Source organism: Mytilus californianus, unplaced genomic scaffold (assembly GCF_021869535.1).
Source record: "Mytilus californianus isolate M0D057914Y unplaced genomic scaffold, xbMytCali1.0.p SCAF_92, whole genome shotgun sequence".
In the NCBI taxonomy this organism is placed as follows: domain Eukaryota; kingdom Metazoa; phylum Mollusca; class Bivalvia; order Mytilida; family Mytilidae; genus Mytilus; species Mytilus californianus.
The window spans coordinates 248,226-274,147 of record NW_026262748.1 but is presented as its reverse complement, the minus strand read 5'-3'; the positions used below and the strand labels follow the sequence as shown (position 1 = coordinate 274,147).

Genomic DNA, 25,922 nt, shown 5'->3' with positions numbered 1-25,922 from the left:
AATACGTCTCCACCTTACACTCTTTCGGTAAGCCTCGCCAGCTTCGTACGGCAAAGTTCGTTACCGGACATGGCTCAAATGAAAGGTAATAACTTAGGGAAGGCTGGGAGTTAGGCCCATTCGGTATTTGTAGATTTTCAAAGTTGTTGTTATAGAAATAAAATACGTCTCCACCTTACACTCTTTCGGTAAGCCTCGCCAGCTTTGTACGGCAAAGTTCGCTACCGTACATGGCTCAAATGAAAAGTAATAACTTAGGGAAGGCCCCACTGGAAGGTTTTTTTGGGAGTTAGGCCCATTCGGTATTTGTAGATTTTCAAAGTTGTTGTTATAGAAAAAAATACGTCTCCACCTAACACTCTTTCGGTAAGCCTCGCCAGCTTCGTACGGCAAAGTTCGCTACCGGACATGGCTCAAATGAAAGGTAATAACTTAGGGAAGGCCCCACTGGAAGGTTTTTTGGGGAGTTAGGCCCATTCGGTATTTGTAGATTTTCAAAGTTGTTGTTATAGAAAAACAATACGTCTCCACCTTACACTCTTTCGGTAAGCCTCGCCAGCTTCGTACGGCAAAGTTCGCTACCGGACATGGCTCAAATGAAAAGTAATAACTTAGGGAAGGCCCCACTGGAAAGTTTTTTTGGGAGTTAGGCGCATTCGGTATTTGTAGATTTTCAAAGTTGTTGTTATAGAAAAAAATACGTCTGGACACCACAGGTGTTCAAAGTTGTCCCTATACGTACTTTTCGTATTTACTACACATGCTTTCGGTACTCCTTGGCAACTCCCTACGGCAAAGTTCCGAACCAGACCTAGTTCATTTTAAAGGTGTTGACCTAGGTTATTCCCCGCTTAAATATTTTTCTGGGATCCGGGTCCGTTTACCCACAGTTTTAGTTATATGTCAATTATTTGTACTGGCACATTTGACAAGGAAAATTTCAGTTTTAATTCAATGAGTTGGTAATGATGCATGCCGTACAAAATAGTCCACGCATCAGTTTTGTGAAAATACTTGTTCACATTAAAATATAGATAACCATTACAAGTATATCAAAATGTTTTCATTTCATATGTACAAAAATAAATATTAAAAATGATTTCAGCGAAAATACTTGATATTTGAGGATGCCGAGTTTATGGAAAGCATGTATGTAACTTTTCTATCGTGCATTGCATCTGGTTTATTCATTCCAAATTGGTTTGAATTATATATATAACACGATTCCTTACAACTGCCAACAAAAAAGTGACTGCTATCATTATTGGTATTTAGAACGGACTGAAATCCTTTGAGAATGACTACAAGCCGTGAAATTGTCAAATTCCGCTGTTAAATTACATTTAACTAAGATTTAGAGATATTTGGAACGTTTGAGTCTTATACAGTTTTTTGGTTTTTAGACATATCATCAAAATTGGCTGCTGGAAAAAAGTGGCTGCTATCTTGATTGGCTGCTAAAAGTGGCTGCCAGCTTGAGTCTAGTTACCACCTATCCTGTTTTTTTTTTATGAGTTGTTTCAAGTGCCTATTAAGCCAAAGGCATCAATCCATCTTAACTCTTTGCTGTTTTGTGAGGTTCTTAATGCTTTCCTTTTTAAAATATATTCCATATATATATTGCCTACTGACTTTCCTTGTAATAATGAGCGATGGATGGTTTGATGTTATTTATTACATTCTCCCCATGTTGCTTTGCCATACAATGGTATCTGGCGAGGTTTTTGCTGGTGTCTTGCTGGTGTAATACACTATGTTGTCATCTGATATACCTGATATTCCTGGTATGATCTCAATACTACAGAAACTAGATGGATTGTTTGTAACTATAAGATCTGATATATTGCTCCTCCTGTGGGTTCTTCGGCTAATTGATTTAAGCCGTAATCATCTAGTATGTCTGTGAATTTATGGTGCATGTATATATAAGTATATATACTGAGAATTTGGTGCTAGGGTATGTCCTACTGTTCTTCCAATCTCATCATGGTCGGTTGAAATCTACAGCGGTTACGGCAAACGCATGGTTGATCCTTGAACCTGATGAATTGGTGCTCTTTCTATTCTAATGCCAAACTGATTTATGCGTTCTTCATTTGATGTCCAAGGATTGTAATATGAAAATGGGTAGATTTCTTAATGGCGTACGGAAAGGGTCAAAAGTAAATTGTTTTGCGTATGCTACATTAAATACAGCATATGCTATATAAATTACAGCTTAAGCTATAATTTATGTACCCTATGCTGTAATTAATGTCGCTTAGGCTATAATATATAGCATATGCTATAATTTATACAGCATATGCTATAATTAATACAGCCTATGCTATATTAAATGCAGCCTTTGCTGTAATATATAGCATATGCAGCTTTAGCGCTCAGATGACGTACCATAAGGTTCAAAAGAAAAATATAGATTACCCTATAATTTGTTGAAATATGTACATAATATACATTTAAGTTATAACAGTCCCGAAAGGATCAAAAGTAAATGTAGCATAAGCTGTATTATGCCATATGGTTATAAGGTGGGGTTACTGTCAATCACAAATGATGCTAATATATATTTACTGTCAATCACTCTTCAACTTTGTAGGCTTTCACAAATTAGGACAACGCCAATCAGAACAACATTTTCTTTAGGGTGTTTGAAAATTAAGAGCATTAAGATTAAAGTAATTGATTTCAGAGAGTTAATGAAATATTCGGAATATTTACATGAAATAATCGTGTTTATCTTAGAATTATATTTAAGAGAGAAAGAATAGGGTAGACTGTGCTACGAAATCCCTCAACATATCAGGCAAACAACCAAGATAAAGGTACGGGTACAAAAAACAATGCCTTTGAACGTCTTAAAGTCGCTGTGAGACCTTTCAAAATTAGTAAAAATCACACCATACAGCAAGCACTAGCTATAGATTGTTTGTCGTATGATGAAAAATACAAGAATGAGATTGATGTACTATTTATTTTATACTGAAGCTTTGTAGCATAAGCTATATTTGACGCCCCATAAGGGTCAATATATAATTGTGTGGCTATGCTGTATTTTTTTATCGCATATGCTATATTTCAAACATTGACTATGTTATATTTTCAAATTGTAGCATATGCTGTACTAATTCAAACACATTCATGTAAGTTCAAAACTTAAGTTTGCACCATATACAGTTTCATAGTCCGTTCGCAGTTCTGGAACAGATATGGTTATGATATATTTGTTTTTTACTGTTATATTGACGTCTCTTCCTGGTATGTTTCTGTCATTTCTAAATACATTATATTCATTAGGGAACCTCTGAGAGTCTTTTTAAAATATGCTGTTGTCAATCCACTTCAGTCTCGATCCGTATCGAAGATGATACTCTGCAATTGTGATATCAATCAGATTCTCAAGTTAATATAAATAAGAAGATGTGGTATGATTGCCAATGAGACAACTCTCCACAAGAGACCAAATGACACAGAAATTAACAACTATAGGTCACCGTACGGCCTTCGACAATGAGCAAAGCCCATACCGCACAGTCAGCTATAAAAGGCCCCGAAATGACAATGTAAAACAATTCAAACGAGAAAACTAACGGCCTAATTTATGTACAAAAAATGAACGAAAAACAAATATGTAACACATAAACAAACGACAACCACGGAATTACAGGCTCCTGACTTGGGACAGGCACATACATACAGAATGTGGTGGGGTTAAGCATGTTAGCGGGATTCCAACCCTCCCCGTAACCTGGGACAGTGGTGTAACAGTACAACATAAGAACGAACTATAAAAATCAGTTGAAAGAAGCTTAACTCATCAGATGGATAAAAATACAAATACTACAAATACAAGTGGACGTGGCCGGGTACTTGTACATCCAAACAACAAAAAGACACTAAGTACAGATCTGAGAGTACTCGCAGTTACTGACAGCTAGTTCGAAGCCACTAACAACTAATAAAAAAATCATGCATCTAAGACTAGGTTACTTTGTATTAATTTATTGAAAATTTACATTTAAAATGCTCAAATATTGTTTTGATTTAGTCGTCTTGGTGGATGATATCACCTCTGGTTTGTAAATGTGGGACTTTCAAGTGGTCATTCGATCCAACATGATCATGATGATGCTGATAAACTAGTTTTGAGTACTGCATGAAGACCATGAGAAAACAGAATGTTAAGCAATTCGTACATTTACATGCAATGCAATCCCACGAAAAGATGCTCACATGTTCTATCTACAGACTGGATGAAATTGACTGATTGGGCTGTTGGTTCTTTTTTCTTACACCCCAGTTCTATTGTTATACTTCATAGTTTCTATTTCTGAAACAAGTGAAAATTGAATAGATCTATTGTTACGAATAACAATGGATTTTGACCTCAAGGTGTGACGAGCGGGGTTTCTGGAAACCCCTGCTTCTACATCCCGCAAACAAAGTCCATTGTTATTCGTAACAATAGAAATTGATTATTTTTTAAATAGCATGAACATAAGAAATTACTAAAAGTGTTCACTACAAATTGTTTCATGATATTAAAAAAACACATTTTAGGAAATTCCAATAAGCATCTATATGGAATACAAAAATAATCCTTTAAATACTATTTTGCTTTAAGGTATTCTTTTTTATCCCAGTCATATGTCTCTATTCCTAAAGCATTGATCTTTAAAAAAAATGGGGATTCTAACTCCCGGAACCCCCCCCCCCCCGGGTTACCCAGTGGCCGATCCGGGGTTGGGGGTTCCGCGGATTGGACCCGACTTTTATTTAAAAGATCAATGCATTTGAATGGTTGGACCCCCCCCCCCCCAACCCCCCCCGCCCCTTTCCCCCCATGATGTATTTTTTGTTTGTAATACGAAAACACGAAACAGACAACCTTGACCTGCTGATCCATATTAGCACATGGATTTGACGGGAATATGCAAAACAACTTGACATTTGTAAAATATACTCACTTGTCAAAGTTTGAACGAAGATAGCCAAAGAAAGGTTACTAGTGGGGTTTCATGTAATAAAAAAATATTCTTATAAATCATGGTTTGATATTGTCAATAATTATGCTATCGTTTTTGCATCTTATAGTGGAATCTATAGTGGATATTTTTGTTAAAATAGCGAGTTTTACCGGTTGTTTTCACATGTTTGAAACAAAAATGATTACATTCTATTTGTCAATTTTTGTTTTATAAATATAGTATGATTTCATCTGTTTTACTACATAATTTTACAAAGTTTTTTTCGCATATTCCTATGCGAGAAAATCGTGATGTGCCTAGAGTGCTAGAAAATTTCGATAACATACTTATTATATATACTTTATATATGCTTTTTGGTCGGGTTGTTGTCTCTTTGACACGTTCTCCATTTCCATTTCCATTTTCAATTTTATTAGAAATAATTTCGAATATGTCTTATTTTGTATAAACAGATAATATTCGTATGCCTGGTAATATAAAGATCTTTAAAGGTAGAAGTGTTATGTTTGTATTTTGTTAACCAATTAATTGTGATCTGAGATTTATCAATGCATCGTTGGACACGATAACATGGTTATTTAAACTCACTTACAATACCTTCTAATTAAGAAAAGGCTTTAATTTTGAAAAGAAATTAACACAATAGTTTAAGTTATAGATACAATGGATAAGCGTAGATTCATGAAAAACAAACCATTCGCCCTCCGGGCTCATGGTTTCTTTTTCAAGAATCCACGCTTATCCATTGTATCTATATAACAGATTCTGTATTTATTGAAATATTCGACGAGGACATATTGGAGGAGTTGACCAAGGCAATTTGATAACAAAATCCAAAGAAAAATAACATTTAGATAAAACAAGCAAGGACGGTATACATCCTGGACGTCTACTAAGCCTAGCCATTACTAAGAACATATTGCTGAACACATACACCGAATGCTTCAATATAGATCAGGAATCTGAAATCCGAGTTGAACAAGAGGAATTCTAATCAACATCTTCAAACTACCAAGAAAACAAAGGTGCCAAAAGTGAACAGACAAGACGAGTAGTAAAATTCTAGGTGAGTTAATCTTATCAGGTTTTGCTACTTACCTCTTGTATAGGATCACCACAAAAACACCCAACCAATGTTTTCTCTTCCAGAACTGGACTTTTGAAGTGATAGAAAAGAACACAAAGACTCAGATTGAAACATCCATCATATTGTAAGTACCGTTAGTATAAGATACATAATCAACAACCAAAATGTTTTATTATACGTATTCATGCTTACACTTACTCTTTGGACAAGACAAGCTTTTACTGTACATCAAGTAATACTTACCCCACAACATAAATACAAACCAACATATCAGGACTGCATTTACAAAAACAATGCTCTAGAAGGGGTGAATATATACTTATCTGGACACCATCTTAACCCAGTAACATCATCTGTACAAACATACTACTGGATAAAAAGCTGTAAAAACATATGCAATTGACTCAACAAAAACTTAAAACTATCAGAGAGAGGAGTACACAAAGACTCATCTTACTCTTACTAAGTGGCATTGAGAAAAACCCAGGACCAAGACGACTGTTTTAAATATCTTATAACTGTCATTTTTACCTAGTCCAGAACTAGCTGATCTTAACATTTCTATAGAATTTAGAGCTTGTGGTCGACCTTTGAACTTTTCCTCTTGTACAACCTTTGTAACTCTGTTATAAAATCATGATTTTACAACAGTTATGTATCTTAGAAAGAAAAGATAGGACAATCAAAAGTATAATATGAATTTCAACTTTGCTTTCAGTAAAAAAAAAGATGATTGGCAATGTTTTTAACATGCTAGCTCATTAGTTTAGAGAGCAACAGGTAGACACATTCTCCTCCAATTTTCAGGGTAGACTAGAAGTAGACTGAATTGAAGTACCTGTGCCTTATTTTTAGCCTGGATTTTTAGTATTCGTATTGTCATCTGATAAAGTCATGCTGATTATAAGGTGCACAGTTTTCTCAGCTTTCAAAATCTTTCTGTTTGAACTCATCATCCTGGAACTTGTTAATTATTGGTAATATTACCTATGTGGAAAACAAAAGGGCATCGAATGGTGTAATTTTTAAACAACACCATTGTCCTATATTAGTTATATATAATGTTGAATTCCTGGATTCGTCGTTTTTACTTCATGCCGGCTTACAAATTGGGCCTTGTTATTTAAGTAGTATAGATACATCTGGTCATGATGATCCTTTTTGCTGTTTACACATTTAACCTTGCTCCTATAGTTTTTGTAATTACAGCCCAAAACTATAAAAATGAAATTTAAGGGCAATAATTTCAACATAGGTTGGCAGATTTTCCTCCAATTCTGTGTGTATATACAACTTGTCCATGTTGTCATGCTGATCCTTTTAGCATTCACAATTTTAACCTAGCTCCTAAAGTTTTCACAATAACAGCCAATAACTGATAAAAGTTTGGGGAGAATTGGATTTCAGTGGCAATAACTTCAAAACATGTTGTTAAATTTTTCTGCGGGTATATGCAATTTGTTATGTTGACCATTTTGGCATTTTACACTTTTAAGCTAGCTCCCATAGGAGTAATACCACCCTTGTTATTCCCCTATTTGTCTTGGTTAAATTAGCATTTGTCAAAAAATTGTGCAGAATTTATCCTTTTTTCAAAAAATTGTGCAGAATTTATCCTATTTTCAAATGAAGAACTACTTGGCATGAGTAAACTTTTATCATGTCCAGTACTAGAGTGAAAACTTCACATAACATTTCATTGCATATATAAGATATAATAACAATCACCGGAAGTTAACCAATCACATTTGCACCTCTTTTTTCCTGTTAACAAGCTTTGTCATGTTTGTCAACTCAAGTTTCCAAAATGTTTTATAGAAACACCAAATAAAAAAAGAATGGTGTTTGAAACACCCAATATATATGTTTATCATGTTTATGACTCAGAATTTATTTACTACAATGAAGTGTAGGATTAGTTTCCTACAACTGTCAAATTCAAGGGAATATTTTTTTTCAACTCTTTTTTCGTATGAAACCGGATGTGACGTACCATGCTTTGGTGGTATTACACCTATAGTTTTTGAAACAATGCCAAGGAAATGCCAACAAGTTAAAATTAAACAGTTCAGGGGCAATAACTCCAAAACAGGAGGGCAGATTATCCCAAAATTTTAAAGGTAGATAGAACTTGATGTGCTGACCCTGTCAATTTTTCTCTATTTGCTATAGTTTTAGAAATATAAGCAAAAACTATAATTTGACCCCTTTGTTCTATTTTTAGACAGGTAGCCCACGAAAATCAAAAACTTTATAGAAGAAACAGACAAACTTTGATTTCAATCTATAGAGTGGTTTGAGAGGAGTATATTTTAAGGATGGCAGACAGACACAAAGTGATAGCAAAAGCTCACATGGCCCTTTGGGCTAAAAACCTTCATTTAAAGGCACTAAATCCTATAAAGAATCAGACTATATGGCTATGTTGACTTACTTGTAGATCAATTATTGCTTTTCAAAGTTGACAAAATGCAATGTTCCCATTTTCTCACAATGAGGTACATTTGTACATATTTTGACCCTGCACTGGTAAAGCATCAGTGAAAGATGTTGTACAGCTTTTTATGTAAATGGAAATAACCAATGCTTCAATTTTGCATCATTATTCTAAGTGGTTTCGCCAAAATACTAGTACTGCCCAAATTGCTACACTCGTACTGGGTACTACACCAGTGGTCTGTTCCGGTCTTACCTTGCTGAGTCAGCAGATTTTATCATATTAAGGAACATCTGTGCTACTTCTTTATCAAAGATTCTGACTCTGTCCCAGTCCAGATAAATACTACGTCCACCAGGGTGAGTTATCTGTAATATGGACCATATTTTACAGTAGATTTCACATACAAATGGTCTCTTAGGTGACAAGTCTAAGAAATTCAAACCAACCATTTGAAAATACTATTATAGTTTCATGAAGTGGTAGAATGAAAGGGAAGCCTGTCTAGGTGTAAATAAAATGATAGTATATAAAACTTGCTGATATTGAAAGCATCTTATCATCAATGTGTGCTGAAGGATATGGTTTCTTGGAAACATTGTGCAAAAATAGTTGTATCATGATTACAGCAGTAAAAATGTGTATGAAAAAAGGAGATTATGGTTGTATCTGAAAGAGACCTGCTGTCCAGTATTTTTGGTGATAATTATAAATTTTTTATTTTTAGGTATTTCATAAGCAGTAAAATGAGAATTCAAATAGAATTGTTTGTAATCACAGTTGTGATTGGATGACATCATACATCCATTGTTTACGTATACATAACTCCCAATTGTTTGAAATTCATTGTTAACTTTGCTAAACTTTGAAAGCCTGGCCTTAGATTTTGTACTCATTTGTTCAGGTGTCAACAGAAATTAACAATTGATATAAAAATAAGGAGATGTGGTATGATTGCCAATGAGTCCAAATGATGCAGAAATCAACAATTGAGTTTATATCTTTTATTTTAATAAACACTTTGAAGTAGTGATTTCTATTCTTATCTTAGCGGCTGGTTTCTCTTTGTAACTGTTTATCATTCAGTGCAGTTATTTTTGAACAAACAAATATCCCAGATTGGGGAGGGTTGAGCACTTAAAAAACATGTCGAACCCCACCACATTCTTTATGTACCTGTCCCAATCAGGATCCTGTAATTCAGTGCTTGTCGTTAGCTCATGTATGTCATATTTATTTTATGAAAATTATACCGTTATAAATACGGCCTTTAGTTTTTTCATTTGAATTGTGTCACATTTTTCATGTCACGGCCTTTTATAGCTCACTATAAGGTATAGGGATTCTCATTGTTGAAGACCTAACAATGACCTATAATTGCTTTTATCCTCTTTCCCTTTACCTATATAAGTTATTTTACTACTGTGGATTCATTATTTTTCGTTGGATACCAATTTTCATGGATTTTGTGGTTACCAGGGAAACCACGAATTCCAATGTCCAACGAATTACAAATTTTGTATAGGAATTTATGAAGACTCTGGCAATACCATCAGCCAATATATGTTTATATCCAAATCTTTTGAACTCTGGTGTTCATAGTTGTCTCATTGGCCATCATCCAACATCTTCTTATTTTCATCAATGTGACTAGATATAAGAAGATGTGGTATGAGTGCCAATGAGACAGCTCTCCATCCAAGTTACAATTTATAAAAGTAAACCATTATAGGTCAAGGTACGGCCTTCAACACGGAGCATTGGCTCACACCGAACAGCAAGCTATAAAGGGCCCCAAAAATTACTAGTGTAAAACCATTCAAACAGAAAAACCAACGGTCTCATCTATATAAAAACGAGAAACGAGAAACACGTATGAACTACATAAACAGACGACAACTACTGTAATCAGATTCCTGACTTAGGACAGGTGCAAACATTTGCAGCAGGATTAAACCTTTTAATGGTACCAAACCTTCTCCCTTTTCTGAAACAATAGTATAACATCACAACATAGAAAAACACACTATAAAATATCAATTGGAAGGCTTAACTCAATCAAAAAAACCGTTACTTAACACACAATGAACGAATAAATTTGACCTGAGACACCTGAATGCAAATACACAGTTAATAAAAAAATTACAAGGGATAAATAACTAAAGTCAAAAGTAGATAAACAGGTTTAAACAAAGTTAAAGTATGATATCACTGTGAAATGTCAAACAATTTTTAGAAAATCATTACTTTTGAAGAAACCTGCTTCATATTATAAACAGGTAAATGAAAATAGTTTTGTTGTTAAGTATACTTCTTCTTCTGTGTGTATAAAATCTTCCGTTTAGGAATACCAAGAAATTTCTTTAATATCAATAAAACTAATCTAACACTTGGTACATATGGGGTGAATATCAACAATAAAACTAAACAATTAGTGCTAGATAAAACTTCCTGTACAGGTCCAAGAACAGCATCTAAGGAAAAATGAAATAATTTTGATGTTCATAGTACGAAGAAGTGAAAATTTGTAGTAATACCAAATAAAATAATCAAAGCTGGTATATAGACAAGATCCATGTTAACATTAAATAACAAAAAAGCATTACAAATAGTATCAAACTAACCTGTAAGTTAATGACCCAGTAAGCCTCTGGTTTAAAAGACTGTATTTTATCATGTCTGTCCACAAAGAATCCTAAAGTAGGTGTTTGGCATGGTCCATAAGATATCAGGGTACTGTTTAAATCTCCATATTTACCCTACAAATAGAATATCCACAGATCTATTAAGTTAAAAAGAAGAGGTACAGTGTAACATAAAGCAATGATCTATTTAAATGTTTGTTGACTAATATGTTGGATGTCTGTTTTCTAGTCTGTTGAATGGTTGTTTTTTATTTAACTGTTTGTTGACTAATATGTTGGATGCCTGTTTTCTAGTATGTAGAATGGTGGTTTTTTTTTTTTTTTTCATAGTACTCATTCCTTTTTGTTTAAGATATATTTGAGTCTTATGGATACAAACTAATATCTTCATAAATAGTAATCTCATTTTGCCTTATGGATTTAACAGATGGGAGAACAATCCTTTTTCATATCCTCACACAAAATATAACTATTATTTAGGAATTGACTACATTATATTGGAACATTGTTCTCATTGTAAATGAATTAAGTGGTACTTTACCTGAAAGAATTTAGTTTGATATCTGGTAAAGGCACAGCCAATTCTCAAGTCTAGTTCCTGTCTGGCATCAACAGATAAAGCTTCATTTTTATTTGGTTCACCAAGTCTATTCATGGAACTTTTATATCTTTGTCCGTAATAGCACTGAACTTTGTCAATATTGCATACATCAATATAAAATTGGAAGGTTGGCAATAAGTAAGTTTCTGACAGTACACTGCTGTTTGATAATAAAATAGTTAACAGGAACCAAACTATTAACAAAAATATACAATTAGTACATTAAATTTTACAATCACCCAAACATCTAATCTTCAATACAAAGTCTATTTATTTCATTGTCTTATGTAATTACTAGTTTAAGGCAAAAATAACCCAGAAATTCATAAGCAGAGATTTAAAGTTAGAACTGCATGTTCCCTGATTCATGTTATGCTCCCTCATAAATATTATAGAACTGCATGTTCCCTGGATCAAGTTATGCCCCCTCATAGATATTATAGAACTGCATGTTCTCTGATTCATGTTATGCTCCATCATAGATATTATAGAACTGCATGTTCCCTGATTCACGTTATGCTCCATCATAGATATTATAGAACTGCATGTTCCCTGATTCACATTATGCTCCATCATAGATATTATAGAACTGCATGTTCCCTGATTCACATTAAGCTCCATCATAAATATTATAGAACTGCATGTTCCATATTCATGTTATGCTCCATCATAGATATTATAAAACTGCATGTTCCCTGATTCATGTTATGCTCCATCATAGATATTATAGAACTGCATGTTCCATGATTCATGTTAAGCTCCATCATAGATATACTAAAAGTGCATGTTCCCTGATTCACGTTATCCTCCATCAGAGATATTATAGAACTGCATGTTCCCTGATTCATGTTATGCTCCATCATAGATATTATAGAACTGCATGTTCCCTGATTCATGTTATGCTCCATCAGAAATTTTATAGAACTGCATGTTCTCTGATTCACATTATGCTCCATCAGAGATATTATAGAACTGCATGTTCTCTGATTCAGATTATGCTCCATCAGAGATATTATAGAACTGCATGTTCTCTGATTCACATTAAGCTCCATCACATATATTATAGAACTGCATGTTCCCTGATTCACGTTATGCTCCATCATAGAGATTATAGAACTGCATGTTCCCTGATTCACATTATGCTCCATCATAGATATTATAGAACTGCATGTTCCCTGATTCATGTTAAGCTCCATCATAGATATTATAGAACTGCATGTTCCCTGATTCATGTTAAGCTCCATCATAGATATTATAGAACTGCATGTTCTCTGATTCATGATATGCTCCATCATAGATATTATAGAACTGCATGTTCTCTGATTCACATTATGCTCCATCAGAGATATTATAGAACTGGATGTTCCCTGATTCACATTTAGCTCCATCACATATATTATAGAACTGCATGTTCCCTGATTCATGCTATGTTCCATCATAGATATTATAGAACTGCATGTTCCCTGATTCATGTTATGCTCCCTCATAGATATTATAGAACTGCATGTTCCTTGATTCATGTTAAGCTCCATCATAGATATTATAGAACTGCATGTTCTCTGATTCATGTTAAGATCCATCATAGATATTATAGAACTGCATGTTCTCTGATTCACATTATGCTCCATCATAGATATTACAGAACTGCATGTTCCCTGATTCAGGTTATACTCCATCAGAGATATTATAGAACTGCATGTTCTCTGATTCACATTAAGCTCCACCACATATATTATAGAACTGCATGTTCCCTGATTCATGTTATGCTCCATCAGAGATATTATAGAACTGCATGTTCTCTGATTCACATTTAGCTCCATCACATATATTATAGAACTGCATGTTCCCTGATTCATGTTATGCTCCATCATAGATATTATAGAACTGCATGTTCCATGATTCACGTTATGCTCCATCATAGATATTATAGAACTGCATGTTCCATGATTCATGTTATGCTCCATCATAGATATTATAGAACTGCATGTTCCATGATTCATGTTAAGCTCCATCATAGATATACTAGAACTGCATGTTCCCTGATTCACGTTATCCTCCATCAGAGATATTATAGAACTGCATGTTCCCTGATTCGTGTTATGCTCCATCATAGATATTATAGAACTGCATGTTCCCTGTTTCATGTTATGCTCCATCAGAAATTTTATAGAACTGCATGTTCTTTGATTCACATTATGCTCCATCAGAGATTTTATAGAACTGCATGTTCTCTGATTCAGATTATGCTCCATCAGAGATATTATAGAACTGCATGTTCTCTGATTCACATTAAGCTCCATCACATATATTATAGAACTGCATGTTCCCTGATTCACGTTATGCTCCATCATAGATATTAAAGAACTGCATGTTCCCTGATTCACATTATGCTCCATCATAGATATTATAGAACTGCATGTTCCATGATTCATGTTAAGCTCCATCATAGATATCATAGAACTGCATGTTCCCTGATTCATGTTAAGCTCCATCATAGATATTATAGAACTGCATGTTCTCTGATTCATGTTATGCTCCATCATAGATATTATAGAACTGCATGTTCTCTGATTCACATTATGCTCCATCAGAGATATTATAGAACTGCATGTTCCCTGATTCATGTTATGCTCCATCATAGATATTATAGAACTGCATGTTCCCTGATTCATGTTATGCTCCATCATAGATATTATAGAACTGCATGTTCCCTGATTCATGTTATGCTCCATCATAGATATTATAGAACTGCATGTTCCCTGATTCATGTTAAGCTCCATCATAGATATCATAGAACTGCATGTTCTCTGATTCACATTATGCTCCATCATAGATATTATAGAACTGTATGTTCTCTGATTCACATTATGCTCCATCATAGATATTATAGAACTGCATGTTCCCTGATTCATGTTATGCTCTATCAGAGATATTATAGAACTGCATGTTCTCTGATTCACATTAAGCTCCATCACATATATTATAGAACTGCATGTTCCCTGATTCATGTTATGCTCCATCATAGATATGATAGAAGTGCATGTTCTTGATTCATGTTATGCTCCATCAGAGATTTTATAGAATTGTTGTAATAAACTCACTTTGCAATAATCTGTGATAATCAGTTCATATTTTTTAAAATTTGACAATCTAGGTTGTAATGGACCCATCTATTCAATCCTTTATAAGAATTAGATACTGACCTGTCCAATTCCCCGATTCATACTTTGTAGAATTAGATACTGACATGTCCAATTCCCCGATTCATACTTTGTAGAATTAGATACTGACCTGTCCAATTCCCCGATTCATACTTTGTAGAGTTAAATACTGACCTGTCCAATTCCCCGGTTCATACTTTGTAGAATTAGATACTGACTTGTCCAATTCCCCGATTCATACTTTGTAGAATTAGATACTGACCTGTCCAAATCCCCGATTCATACTTTGTTCTACACATTCCATTACTTCAAAACAAATGTTTTCTCCTTCCTTGTCACAATTTAACCATAACACCAGGAAATCTACACCTCTACCCTGTAAAGAAATAAAGTTATTATGGTGTCATTAATCTTGAACTCTCAACACCAGGAAATCTACACCTCTACCCTGTAAAGAAATAAAGTTATTATGACGTCTTATCTAACCACAACACCACGAAATCTACACCTCGTCCCTGTAAAGAAATAAAGTTATTATGATGACAGTAATCTTATCAAGTAACAACAACAAAACTACATCAGTAATCGTATCAAGAAAAAACAACAGCAAAACAACACCAGTAATCTTATCAAAAAAAAGCAACAACAAAACAACACCAGTAATCTTATCAAGAAAAAACAACAGCAAAACTACACCAGTAATCTTATCAAGAAAAAACAACAACAAAACTACACCAGTAATCTTATCAAGAAAAAACAACAGCAAAACTACACCAGTAATCTTATCAAGAAAAAACAACAGCAAAACTACACCAGTAATCTTATCAAGAAAAAACAACAGCAAAACTACACCAGTAATCTTATCAAGAAAAAACAACACCAAAAACTACACAAGTAATCTTATCAAGAAAAAACAACACCAAAAACTACACAAGTAATCTTATTAAGAAAAAACAACACCAAAAACTACGCTCTTAATCTTATCAAGAAAAAACAACAGCAAAACTACACTCTTCTAAAAATGTACAACAACACTGGACTGGTACATGTATTAAACGAATGATCATCCAAAGATGGCAGAGAACAAATACACCACTTTTATTTTCTCTCAAAAAATTTGTTTTAAGTGCTTAAGTTAGTCAAAAACTAAACACTCTATAGTAAATTCAATGTTTGTATTATATCAATCATAATAGGTTTAGGACTTAACTTCACCTTTTTAAGTAATAAAATGACTTTTAAAAAAGAGAAATGATTATAGGATCTTTGACAACAAGGATGCACATGTATTCGTGCTAAGCATACTGCCATTCGTTATCTAAAATTATACAGGAAGTAGGTTTCTGACAGTCGTGCTAAGCATACTGCCATTCGTTATTTAAAAGTATACAGGAAGTCAGTGTCTGACAGTCGTGCTAAGCATACTGCCGTTCATTATTTAATATTATACAGGAAGTCAGTGTCTGACAGTCGTGCTAACCATACTGCCGTTCATTATTTAAAAGTAAACAGGAAGTCAGTGTCTGACAGTCGTGCTAAGCATACTGCCGTTCATTATTTAAAAGTATACAGGAAGTCAGTGTCTGACAGTCATGCTAAGCATACTGCCGTTCATTATTTAAAAGTATACAGGAAGTCAGTGTCTTACAGTCGTGCTAAGCATACTGCCATTCGTTATTTAAAAGTATACAGGAATTAGGTTTCTGACAGTCGTGCTAAGCATACTGCCATTTGTTATTTAAAAGTATACAGGAAGTCAGTGTCTGACAGTCGTGCTAAGCATACTGCCATTTGTTATTTAAAAGTATACAGGAAGTCAGTGTCTGACAGTCGTGCTAAGCAAACTGCCGTTCATTATTTAAAATTATACAGGAATTAGGTTTCTGACAGTCGTGCTAAGCATACTGCCATTTGTTTTTTAAAATTATACAGGAAGTAGGTTTTATGACAGTCGTGCTAAGCATACTGCCATTTGTTATTTAAAAGTATACAGGAAGTCAGTGTCTGACAGTCGTGCTAAGCATACTGCCGTTCATTATTTAAAATTATACAGGAATTAGGTTTCTGACAGTCGTGCTAAGCATACTGCCATTTGTTATTTAAAATTATACAGGAAGTAGGTTTCTGACAGTCGTGCTAAGCATACTGCCATTCGTTATTTAAATTTATACAGGAAGTAGGTTTCTGACAGTCATGCTAAGCATACTGCCATTTGTTATTTAAAAGTATACAGGAAGTCAGTGTCTGACAGTCGTGATAAGCATACTGCCATTCGTTATTTAAAAGTATACAGGAAGTCAGTGTCTGACAGTCGTGCTAAGCATACTGCCATTTGTCATTTAAAAATATACAGGAAGTCAGTGTCTGACAGTCGTGCTAAGCATACTGCCGTTCATTATTTAATAGTATACAGGAAGTCAGTGTCTGACAGTCGTGCTAAGCATACTGCCATTCGTTATTTAAAAGTATACAGGAAGTAGGTTTCTGACAGTCGTGCTAAGCATACTGCCATTTGTTATTTAAAAATATACAGGAAGTCAGTGTCTGACAAATTCAAAAGAAATTTATATGTTGCAGCTTATACAACTCATCACTGTTAAGCCTCTGACTTAATCTGATTATTCTGTTCAGTAGTACTTGATAAAAGTGTGACAATTTTTTATTAAGTTCATTGAAAATATTGAATTTAAGAATTGGGCTTTTTAAATATTAGTAATAGATTCAAGCAACTAAGACTCAATCATGTTTTCAACATTTTTAACAATATATGCCCAAATTATTTACATACTAATTTTGTTAAAAATGAAACATCTTTCAATACAAGATCTAGTAGTAAAAACTTTTATATACCAGGAATTAAAGGGTGTGAATCCACCACTTTCTTGTATAATGGAATAAAAGACTGGAATTCGTTACCAAACATGATTAAAAGTTGCTCTAAAAAATATAATTTTAAAGTACAAGTGAAAAAGTTTTTGATGGATAAATTTAAATCCATCTTCAATAGTGAATTTGTGTTTTATTAATTATACTGGGGCTTTGACCATATATCTGTGATAAATTCTAAATGATTTGTGCTTGTATTTTCTATGTGTCAACCCTTGGTGTAAACTGGAAGTCTCGTTATAAAAGGACCCCACTGGAAACAAGTTTTAATAACTTTTGTGGGTCATCCTAAGATATTAGGCTACAGTGAAAATCTAGTCAATTTAAATTGCACTCATTATTAAATCTAGTCTATTCATATTATCAAAATATCATGAAAATTTCATAATTTTACTTTTTAAATTAAAATTTTTAGTAAACATGTACCGGTATATCATTTTAGTGTCTATAAACTATGTCTAGTGCTATATCTGTGTCTTTGTAATATTTTGTATCTGTCAAATTCATGCCTTTTTATCTTGAATAAATATATATATATATATATATATACTGGAAAATTAAAAGTATTGGCAAACAGGAAGTAGGTGTCTAACAGATTAGAAAGTTACAAGTCTTCAATGTCAAGCTGCTGACTAAATCAAGTCATTCTGTTCAGTAAGGACTTCACAAAAGTGTGAAGAAAAATTTAAAATTCATTCAATGTATATGCAAACAGGAAGAAGTTGTCAGATCTGAAAAGTGCTCACATGTTACAACTCAACACTGTCAAGCAGCTAACCAAATATAAAGTCATTTCGTTGAGCAGTTCCTACAAAAAGATAACAGTTTTCAAGATACATGTAATAGTAAACAAATTTGTTTTTTACCCCTATGTTATATTTTCAGCCATGTTGGCCATTTTGGTTGGCCAGCAGGTCATCAAACACATTTTTAAACTAGATACCCCACTGATGATTGTGGCTAAGTTTTGTTAAATTTAGCTTAGTAGTCTCACAGGACTCCTGGAGTCAGGAAAAGATTTTTGTAAAAGTTAACAGATGATGAGGGGAGGACAAGACAACGGAGCCAAGTGATGAGAAAATTTGAGATGCAGAAAGCCATTCCTTATCCCACTTACTTGTATTTTTCACGACTTTGAATATTGATACAATGTAAATTATTTGTACACTGATTGCCTTACCTCTTTTGATAGAAAAGTTGGCATTCAATGTAATTCATTTCTACACTGATTGCCTTACCTCATACAATGTAATTCATTTCTACACTGATTGCCTTACCTCATACAATGTAATTTATTTCTACACTGATTGCCTTACCTCTTTAGACAAAATGTTAGATAGAAATGATACAATGGAATTTATTTCTATACTGATTGCCTTACCTCTTTTAATACAATGTAATTTATTTCTTCACTGATTGCCTTACCTCATACAATGTAATTAATTTCTACACAGATTGCCTTACTGGTTACACATTACATTTCAGCACAGATTGCCTTACTGGTTACACATTTCTACACTGATTGCCTTACCTCATACAATGTAATTAATTTCTACACAGATTACCTTACTGGTTACACATTACATTTCAGCACAGATTGCCTTACTGGTTACACATTTTTACACTGATTGCCTTACTGGTTACACATTACATTTCAGCACAGATTGCCTTACTGGTTACACATTTCTACACTGATTGCTTTAATGGTTACATGTTACATTTCTACACAGATTGCCTTACTGGTTACACGTTACATTTCTACACTGAATGCCTTACTGGTTACATGTTACATTTCTACACTGAATGCCTTACTGGTTACACGTTACATTTCTACACAGATTGCCTTACTGGTTACACATCACATTTCTACACTGAATGCCTTACTGGTTACACATTACATTTCTACACTGATTGCCTTACTGGTTACATGTTACATTTCTACACTGAATGACGCACTGGTTACACATTACATTTCTACACTGATTGCGATTGCTTTACCTCTTTTGATAGAAAAGTTGGCATCCTTAACTTTTCTGTTGCTTCTTTTTTGTGTGTTGGTCCAGTAAACAACTCACTCTGAAATATACATTAAACATTTAAAAGTCCATTTCCTGATAAGTCATTAAGTTTATGAGAAATAACAAGAGGTACATCACAATATGATTAAGGTTGGTGCAATGTACCAAGAAGCTATGTGACATATAAGTGTGGAAAACATGTGACAAAAATTTAACATTTGTGCAACACATTTTATAGACACAAATTTTCAATAATAGGAAGTTAAGCATGTTAAGCAAAAAAGGAACTGAACACATTTGAAGGTTGGTTTCTATACATCTGGTTGTTATAAGTATTCTATTGTCATGATTGTGAAACACATCATATTTACCGTATGAGCAACTAAATTCGTCTTAATATTTGTAAAGTTAACGGAGAATCTGACTGCAATAAGCTTTTGAACATTACTTTAACAAGTAAAATTTTTTATGATTTGCACAAGGATTGTCAACAAAGGAATTCCCTGACTGTCATGACTGTAGTTCAAACATATTTTATTTGCAAAAATTTTTCAGAAATCATGTAATTAAGTATCTAGTATAGTGATTGAAGGAAGATAAAGCTCTTCATTTTTGATCATTTTTGTTCAGGATTTCCTCAACAAGCAATTTATGTAATTAATGTGATTTACAAACAAAAACATTGTTATTTAAAATCATTATCAAAGCAATTCATATAAGCTAAAAGTTTGAGTTGATAAATATAGAAAGCAATGTAATAATACATTGTAAAAGATTTGTCATGGTGTGTTTTTTGGCTATATTTTTGTTAGCGTTATTTTGTATTAAAAATAAGTTTTAATTAGAAAGACAATTTTATATTTTTATTTTGTAAAATTTTTAATTAAGTTTGGTTTAATTAATTTTTACCTATGCTGTGGCAAGTACAAAAAGTAATTTGATGTGAAATATTAATTATAATTTAGCATGTCACTAGGATATTTTAAGTTTTTTATGAAAACATTATAGGATTATGCTTTGTTTAATTATATTCTATTTTTTGCTAATGAGAGTCCTATTTACATGTTGAGTGACATTGATTAGTTTTTGGTTTTAGTATAAATTAGCTTGTGAAATTTTGGAAAAGTAGTTATCTTTTTGGAAACCCAAACTTGCACTGCTAAAGTCTATTATACTGGATCTGTAAGACTGTCGATCAGTCAACCAGTTGTCTTTGTAGTGTTGAGACAAAAATTTATCTTTGACACACCTTTTATTTTTTGAGAATTTTTTATAAAGCAGTCAGTGTTTTGGAACTGTAACCTCTCACTACTCATGTCTTTCTACTGGACCTACAAGACTGCCCACCAGTCTACCAGTTGACTGTGTGGTGTTGAGACAAAATTTATCTCTGACTCACATTTTTACTTTGGAAATTCCTAGTTGAGAATTATTATATTTTTGAGACTTACATTTTGATTTTGAAATTAAGTTCATTTTATGGTTTAGTAGTTTTGGCATTTATTTTATTTTTTGTAAAGAGAAATTGTTTTACTTTGGATTTGATATTTAGATATTATACTTTGTACTTTAATTAGAATATTATTATCATTTGGCATTGTATACTAATTGACTTGTTATCATCATTCATCTAAATTGTTATCATTTATTAATTTATAAAAACCTTCATGGCATTTTAGGCTTTAGCTATGCCTATCAGAACATTAAGTCTAGCGATAGACTAACCCCCTGTCCCTTGATTCGAGTACATACGAGTTAACTCCCGCTTATCTAACAGTGCTCTGGACCTTAGTGACAGACTAATTGAATCTGGCCCAAGTGGATGCGCCCCCACATTTAAAGCCGATCAGGCCACTGTCTACATTTACAAGGTTATATATTTGACATGCAGTTCCTAAATGTTAATAAATTTTATAACATTAGCAAAGGTGGACGATCAAAAATTGTACCTTAAACGCATATTCAAATATATGATTTTCATTGAAGAAGACATTTATTCGAATATTGTTTTTAATATTTTAAATATTTATAATAAGATTTCATATCGAATTATATAACTTTAATATGATATAAAATATTTATATTAAAATCATTTTATCACACTTAACATGTTTTATGAGTAGGGATGATTATGCAGTATAATATAGCATTTATGTTGATTAGGATATTAGAAATTATATATATTAGGAATATTGGGTAATAATTGCATAATTATAATAAAATTATATATCACAGAAGTTAGCTGGTGCAATCGTTAGTCAATATTTATCAGCAATTGTTCATATGACTTTGATCTTCCATTTCAACTTGAGCAATAACATTTGGTTACACACAAGCTAAAGCAAGCAAACTTTATTCTTTCAAAGTAATTAAACTTCTCAAATTGAGAAATAATGTTTAATTTGACGAATCCCTTCTAAAACTTTTTCATGTGCAAATTGCCACTTCAAATACTTCACAAAACTCTCTGATGTTTATATTCATTATTCATTATTTTATTATGGGGTCAGAATGACTTTGGCCAAAAGGAGCTGATACCATTAAAATAATGAGTTGCAAAACCGACATTGGCAGGCAAACATTGGGGCCTCTGTTGGTCAAAGTTGCCCCTACTTTGACCTGGAGATCAAGCTGCTGATATCTCTTCCGTTTGTTTGTTCCCACAGCGTGTCCCAGTGCTTCTCTCAGAGTACTTCGGCTTGTTCCACCATAATAAGACTTCCATGTGTCCTAGCACTCCCTTTGTGTTTGGGTTGGGATTGCCCTTGTAAATACTGTTGAAAATATGTTAGTGACACATCTCTATTAATCCCTATAGGGCAGTCAGGGGTACTTCTTGTACAAGTTATTTTTATTTACTTGTAGAAGTAAATATAATATAAATATACTTATATAACTAAATTTGTTATATTCATATTTTCTTAAAAGGTATGAATAATCTCCCCTTAATTTTCAAAAGTACATGTACAAGTTATTTTTTTACAATCCCTAAAGGGATGTAAAACATTCCTTAAACAATCTTTTTCTGGTTTGCTCATAATTTTTTATTAGAGTTCAACATTTCATCTCATTAAATCAACAAAGAAACTTATTGCTCAAAGATCTTAAGTAATTGTGCAAGGCCTTCAAATATTGCCCCTTGGAAGCTTGTAAATGAGCAGTGTTTTGAAGATAACAGACAAATCGAGATTTTCATTGTCCATGAAATTACACTTAAATGATAAGTAAAGACATCTGTAAAGGACAGACAATTAAAAATTCTATTAGAGCAAAGAAGTCCTGAGAAATTCAAGAAAAGTAGATAGTATGACTTTTTTACTTAAATATAAGTGAAAAAATCTGAATGTCTAAGGGACATAACTAAGCCATTAAAATAATTTATCTATTTAAGTAAATAAAATAAACTTGTATACAGTCAAGGGTATACATTTTTTGTAACTCTACGGGGTTATTTGAGAAAATATCATACATGTGTTATTACAGATATTTTCATGAGTTGTCTACTCTTTATTCCTTAAATTTTCTTAATCTGTAGTAACACATGTTTATTATTTGTTAAATAAGTCATAAATATTTCAATTTTTAGTGGGCACTTGGGAATTCTTGAAACTTTGTGCAGTAACTTAATACATAGCTTCCAATTAAATTAATACATTATTTATCAACCATGGTAAATCAATGAGACAAGGCTTTTAAAGGAAACTTAGAAAAAATAACAAGGCTTAAGTAGCTATTTACAGGCATGTAACTTATTATATGAGACACTTGGGAATTGGAAGCTTGCCCAGAACCTCATTACATGCTCTGATCATTATAAAAATTTACAATAAATAAAAATACATTGTGATTATAAGCAACTACGGCCTTCAAAACTGAGCCTTGGCTACATTTGTATACAATTTAACAAAAGAGGATGTATACTGCCACTTTGAAACATGTAACATACAAATGTTATCACAGTTTTTGGATTATTTAGTCCACAATAACAAATGTATGATATTTTTCTCTAATAACCCTATAGAGTTATACCCTCGACTGGTATAAGTATCTTACAAATTCACTTATTAAGGTATAAAGGAAATTATTTTTCTGAGACAAGTGCCTGTGCTATGCCTGTGCTAAGACTTATTAAAAATAAAAAATCAAATGCATTCGGAACCTTAATAATTTACCGGGTCAACCTTATCCCAGCTATTGTACTTTCCAACAAAATCAAGACCATAAACATGACCACAAACAGACGTCATTTTGAAGAACACATTTTCTCCCGTTGGAGGAAAAACACCTCTGTATTCATGGACAGAACAGGCTCCATTTGACCCTTTTCTACTGTTCATCTGCCCATTGGATAACAGCTTAGCAATCGACTGGGCTAGAGACGGTTTCTCAGCAACCATCAGTACGGTCTTCATGTTGCAGTTTTATATATACTTCACAGACACTAGAAAATACATAAATTCTTCATTTGTCAAGTGTCAAACTTAACTATGGGCGCTGACATATTGAATTACCAAAATAACGTGGCGAATCTCGTTTAGGACGATAATTCTAAAATAAAACTAACTTCTCCGTGCAAGGATTATTAGCTCCGTAATAATAATAATAATAATAATAATAATAATAATAATAATAATAATGACTTTATTTAAAGAGGGTGACTCCATTAGCATTCACTAATCTACAAAAACCATACAGAACAAATATTACAATTATTACAATTTTGAACATATAACATGTATAACTAAACTTTCATGATAGATGATTGTCTGTAGAAAAGAAAAACAAATAATACATTAAACACAAACATTAAAAAGACATGATAGAGTTAGAGAGTTGTTACATATCATCAGACGTCCATTACTAGTCTAGTAATGGACTTCTGATATCATTTATAGTTAAAAATCTCCACACGTTCTTTTAAAAGTACCTAGATTTTCACATAGTTTTATTTCATTTGTAGTTTATTCCAAAGTATTGAGGAGCTGTATGTGAATGATTTTTTCATCGAACTTGTATTAGGCCTCACTACAGCTAGATTATTATTTGCAGAAGATCTTAAATTTCTGCTGTCACGGTAGGTTTATAATTGGACAACATAGTTCTTTAAGGTAATTATAGGTGCTTTATTGTTGAGAATTTTATGAATAAGAATCACTGATATTATGATAAGAAATACTAGATTTGAAATTTAACCATTGCAGCTCTTTAAATAAATTTACAGTAGGTGTTAGTATTTAAGTATAATTCTGGCAGCTCTTTTCTGCATCTTAACAATTCTTTGAATTCCATCTGCTTTACAGTTTCCCCATAGTTAGCAATAAAAATCAAATATGGGCAGAATATAATTAAGCATTATAAAATAATTTTCTACTACTAATATCTAGATATTTCTTAATTCTGGATAACAGTGCAATACGAGAACTTATGCTTTTACATACATAATCAATTTGAAATTTCAAGTCTAAATTTTTGTCAATTAATATACCTAGAAGCTTTTGTGTGTTCAACAGATGTTATTGTATTGATATATTTAGTTTGTGGCCTATTCTCTGTGTAGAAAAAGATAATGATGCTTGAACGAACCTAACTAGATATATTGTCTATTTCTTAACTTTTCAGGGTATATTGATATTTTTTTTAATGTTACAAGATATGAATTTGGAATATTAGGAATTCAACCTGTAATCTGTAATCCGTATAATAAATTCTGCCAGACAAGGCACTCCTCCATATATAGCTGGAGTGATATACACCACCACCACGAATATAAGTTATTATCACACATTTATAAGTTCAATCCACCACAAGAATATATACACACACTGTCAGTTTATAACATACGCAACAGATTCATTAAAATCTAAAATTATTTGAATAAGTATTGATAATTTGGACTGTCTTATGATGAGTCACTTATATACACTTAAATATTAACCTTAAACTTTTCTTCTCTTTTTCGGTTGTTTACTATCGTAACCAAGTAGCCTATACCGTGTTGTATGAAGTGAGTGGATAATTTTCCTGCATTGTGGTTCTAGAATTTTGGATGTATTATCCAATATTTGATCATTGTTGTTTAATATGCAGTATAGTTATAAGGAT

At 32.8% G+C, this 25,922-nt stretch overlaps 1 protein-coding gene across 1 annotated transcript; it reads right to left on the bottom strand.

Annotated features, from left to right (window-relative positions):
• Positions 1-1,751: 1,751 nt before the first annotated feature.
• On the bottom strand, positions 1,752-24,333 carry LOC127717243 (DNA topoisomerase 3-beta-1-like). The gene is made up of 8 exons (XM_052222989.1): positions 23,993-24,333; positions 19,801-19,878; positions 15,179-15,292; positions 11,696-11,839; positions 11,134-11,268; positions 8,765-8,877; positions 6,604-6,695; positions 1,752-1,807 (listed from the first exon to the last, which is right to left on the bottom strand). Exons 1-8 carry the CDS (start codon positions 24,230-24,232, stop codon positions 1,752-1,754), a joined length of 972 nt encoding a protein of 323 aa, XP_052078949.1. The 5' UTR covers positions 24,233-24,333.
• Between the last annotated feature and the right edge of the window lie 1,589 nt (positions 24,334-25,922).

What these genes read in the sequence shown, in the direction of transcription:
- LOC127717243 (XM_052222989.1), bottom strand. Translation starts at nt 24,232, where the DNA reads ATGAAGACCGTACTGATGGTTGCTGAGAAACCGTCTCTAGCCCAGTCG. An exon ending in AAATCTGCTGACTCAGCAAG is followed by an intron (nt 6,696 to 8,764) that starts GTAAGACCGGAA and finishes ATTTTATAACAG; the next exon opens with AGTTACAAAGGTTGTACAAG. An exon ending in ATCAGCTAGTTCTGGACTAG is followed by an intron (nt 1,808 to 6,603) that starts GTAAAAATGACA and finishes CAATCCATCTAG; the next exon opens with TTTCTGTAGTATTGAGATCA.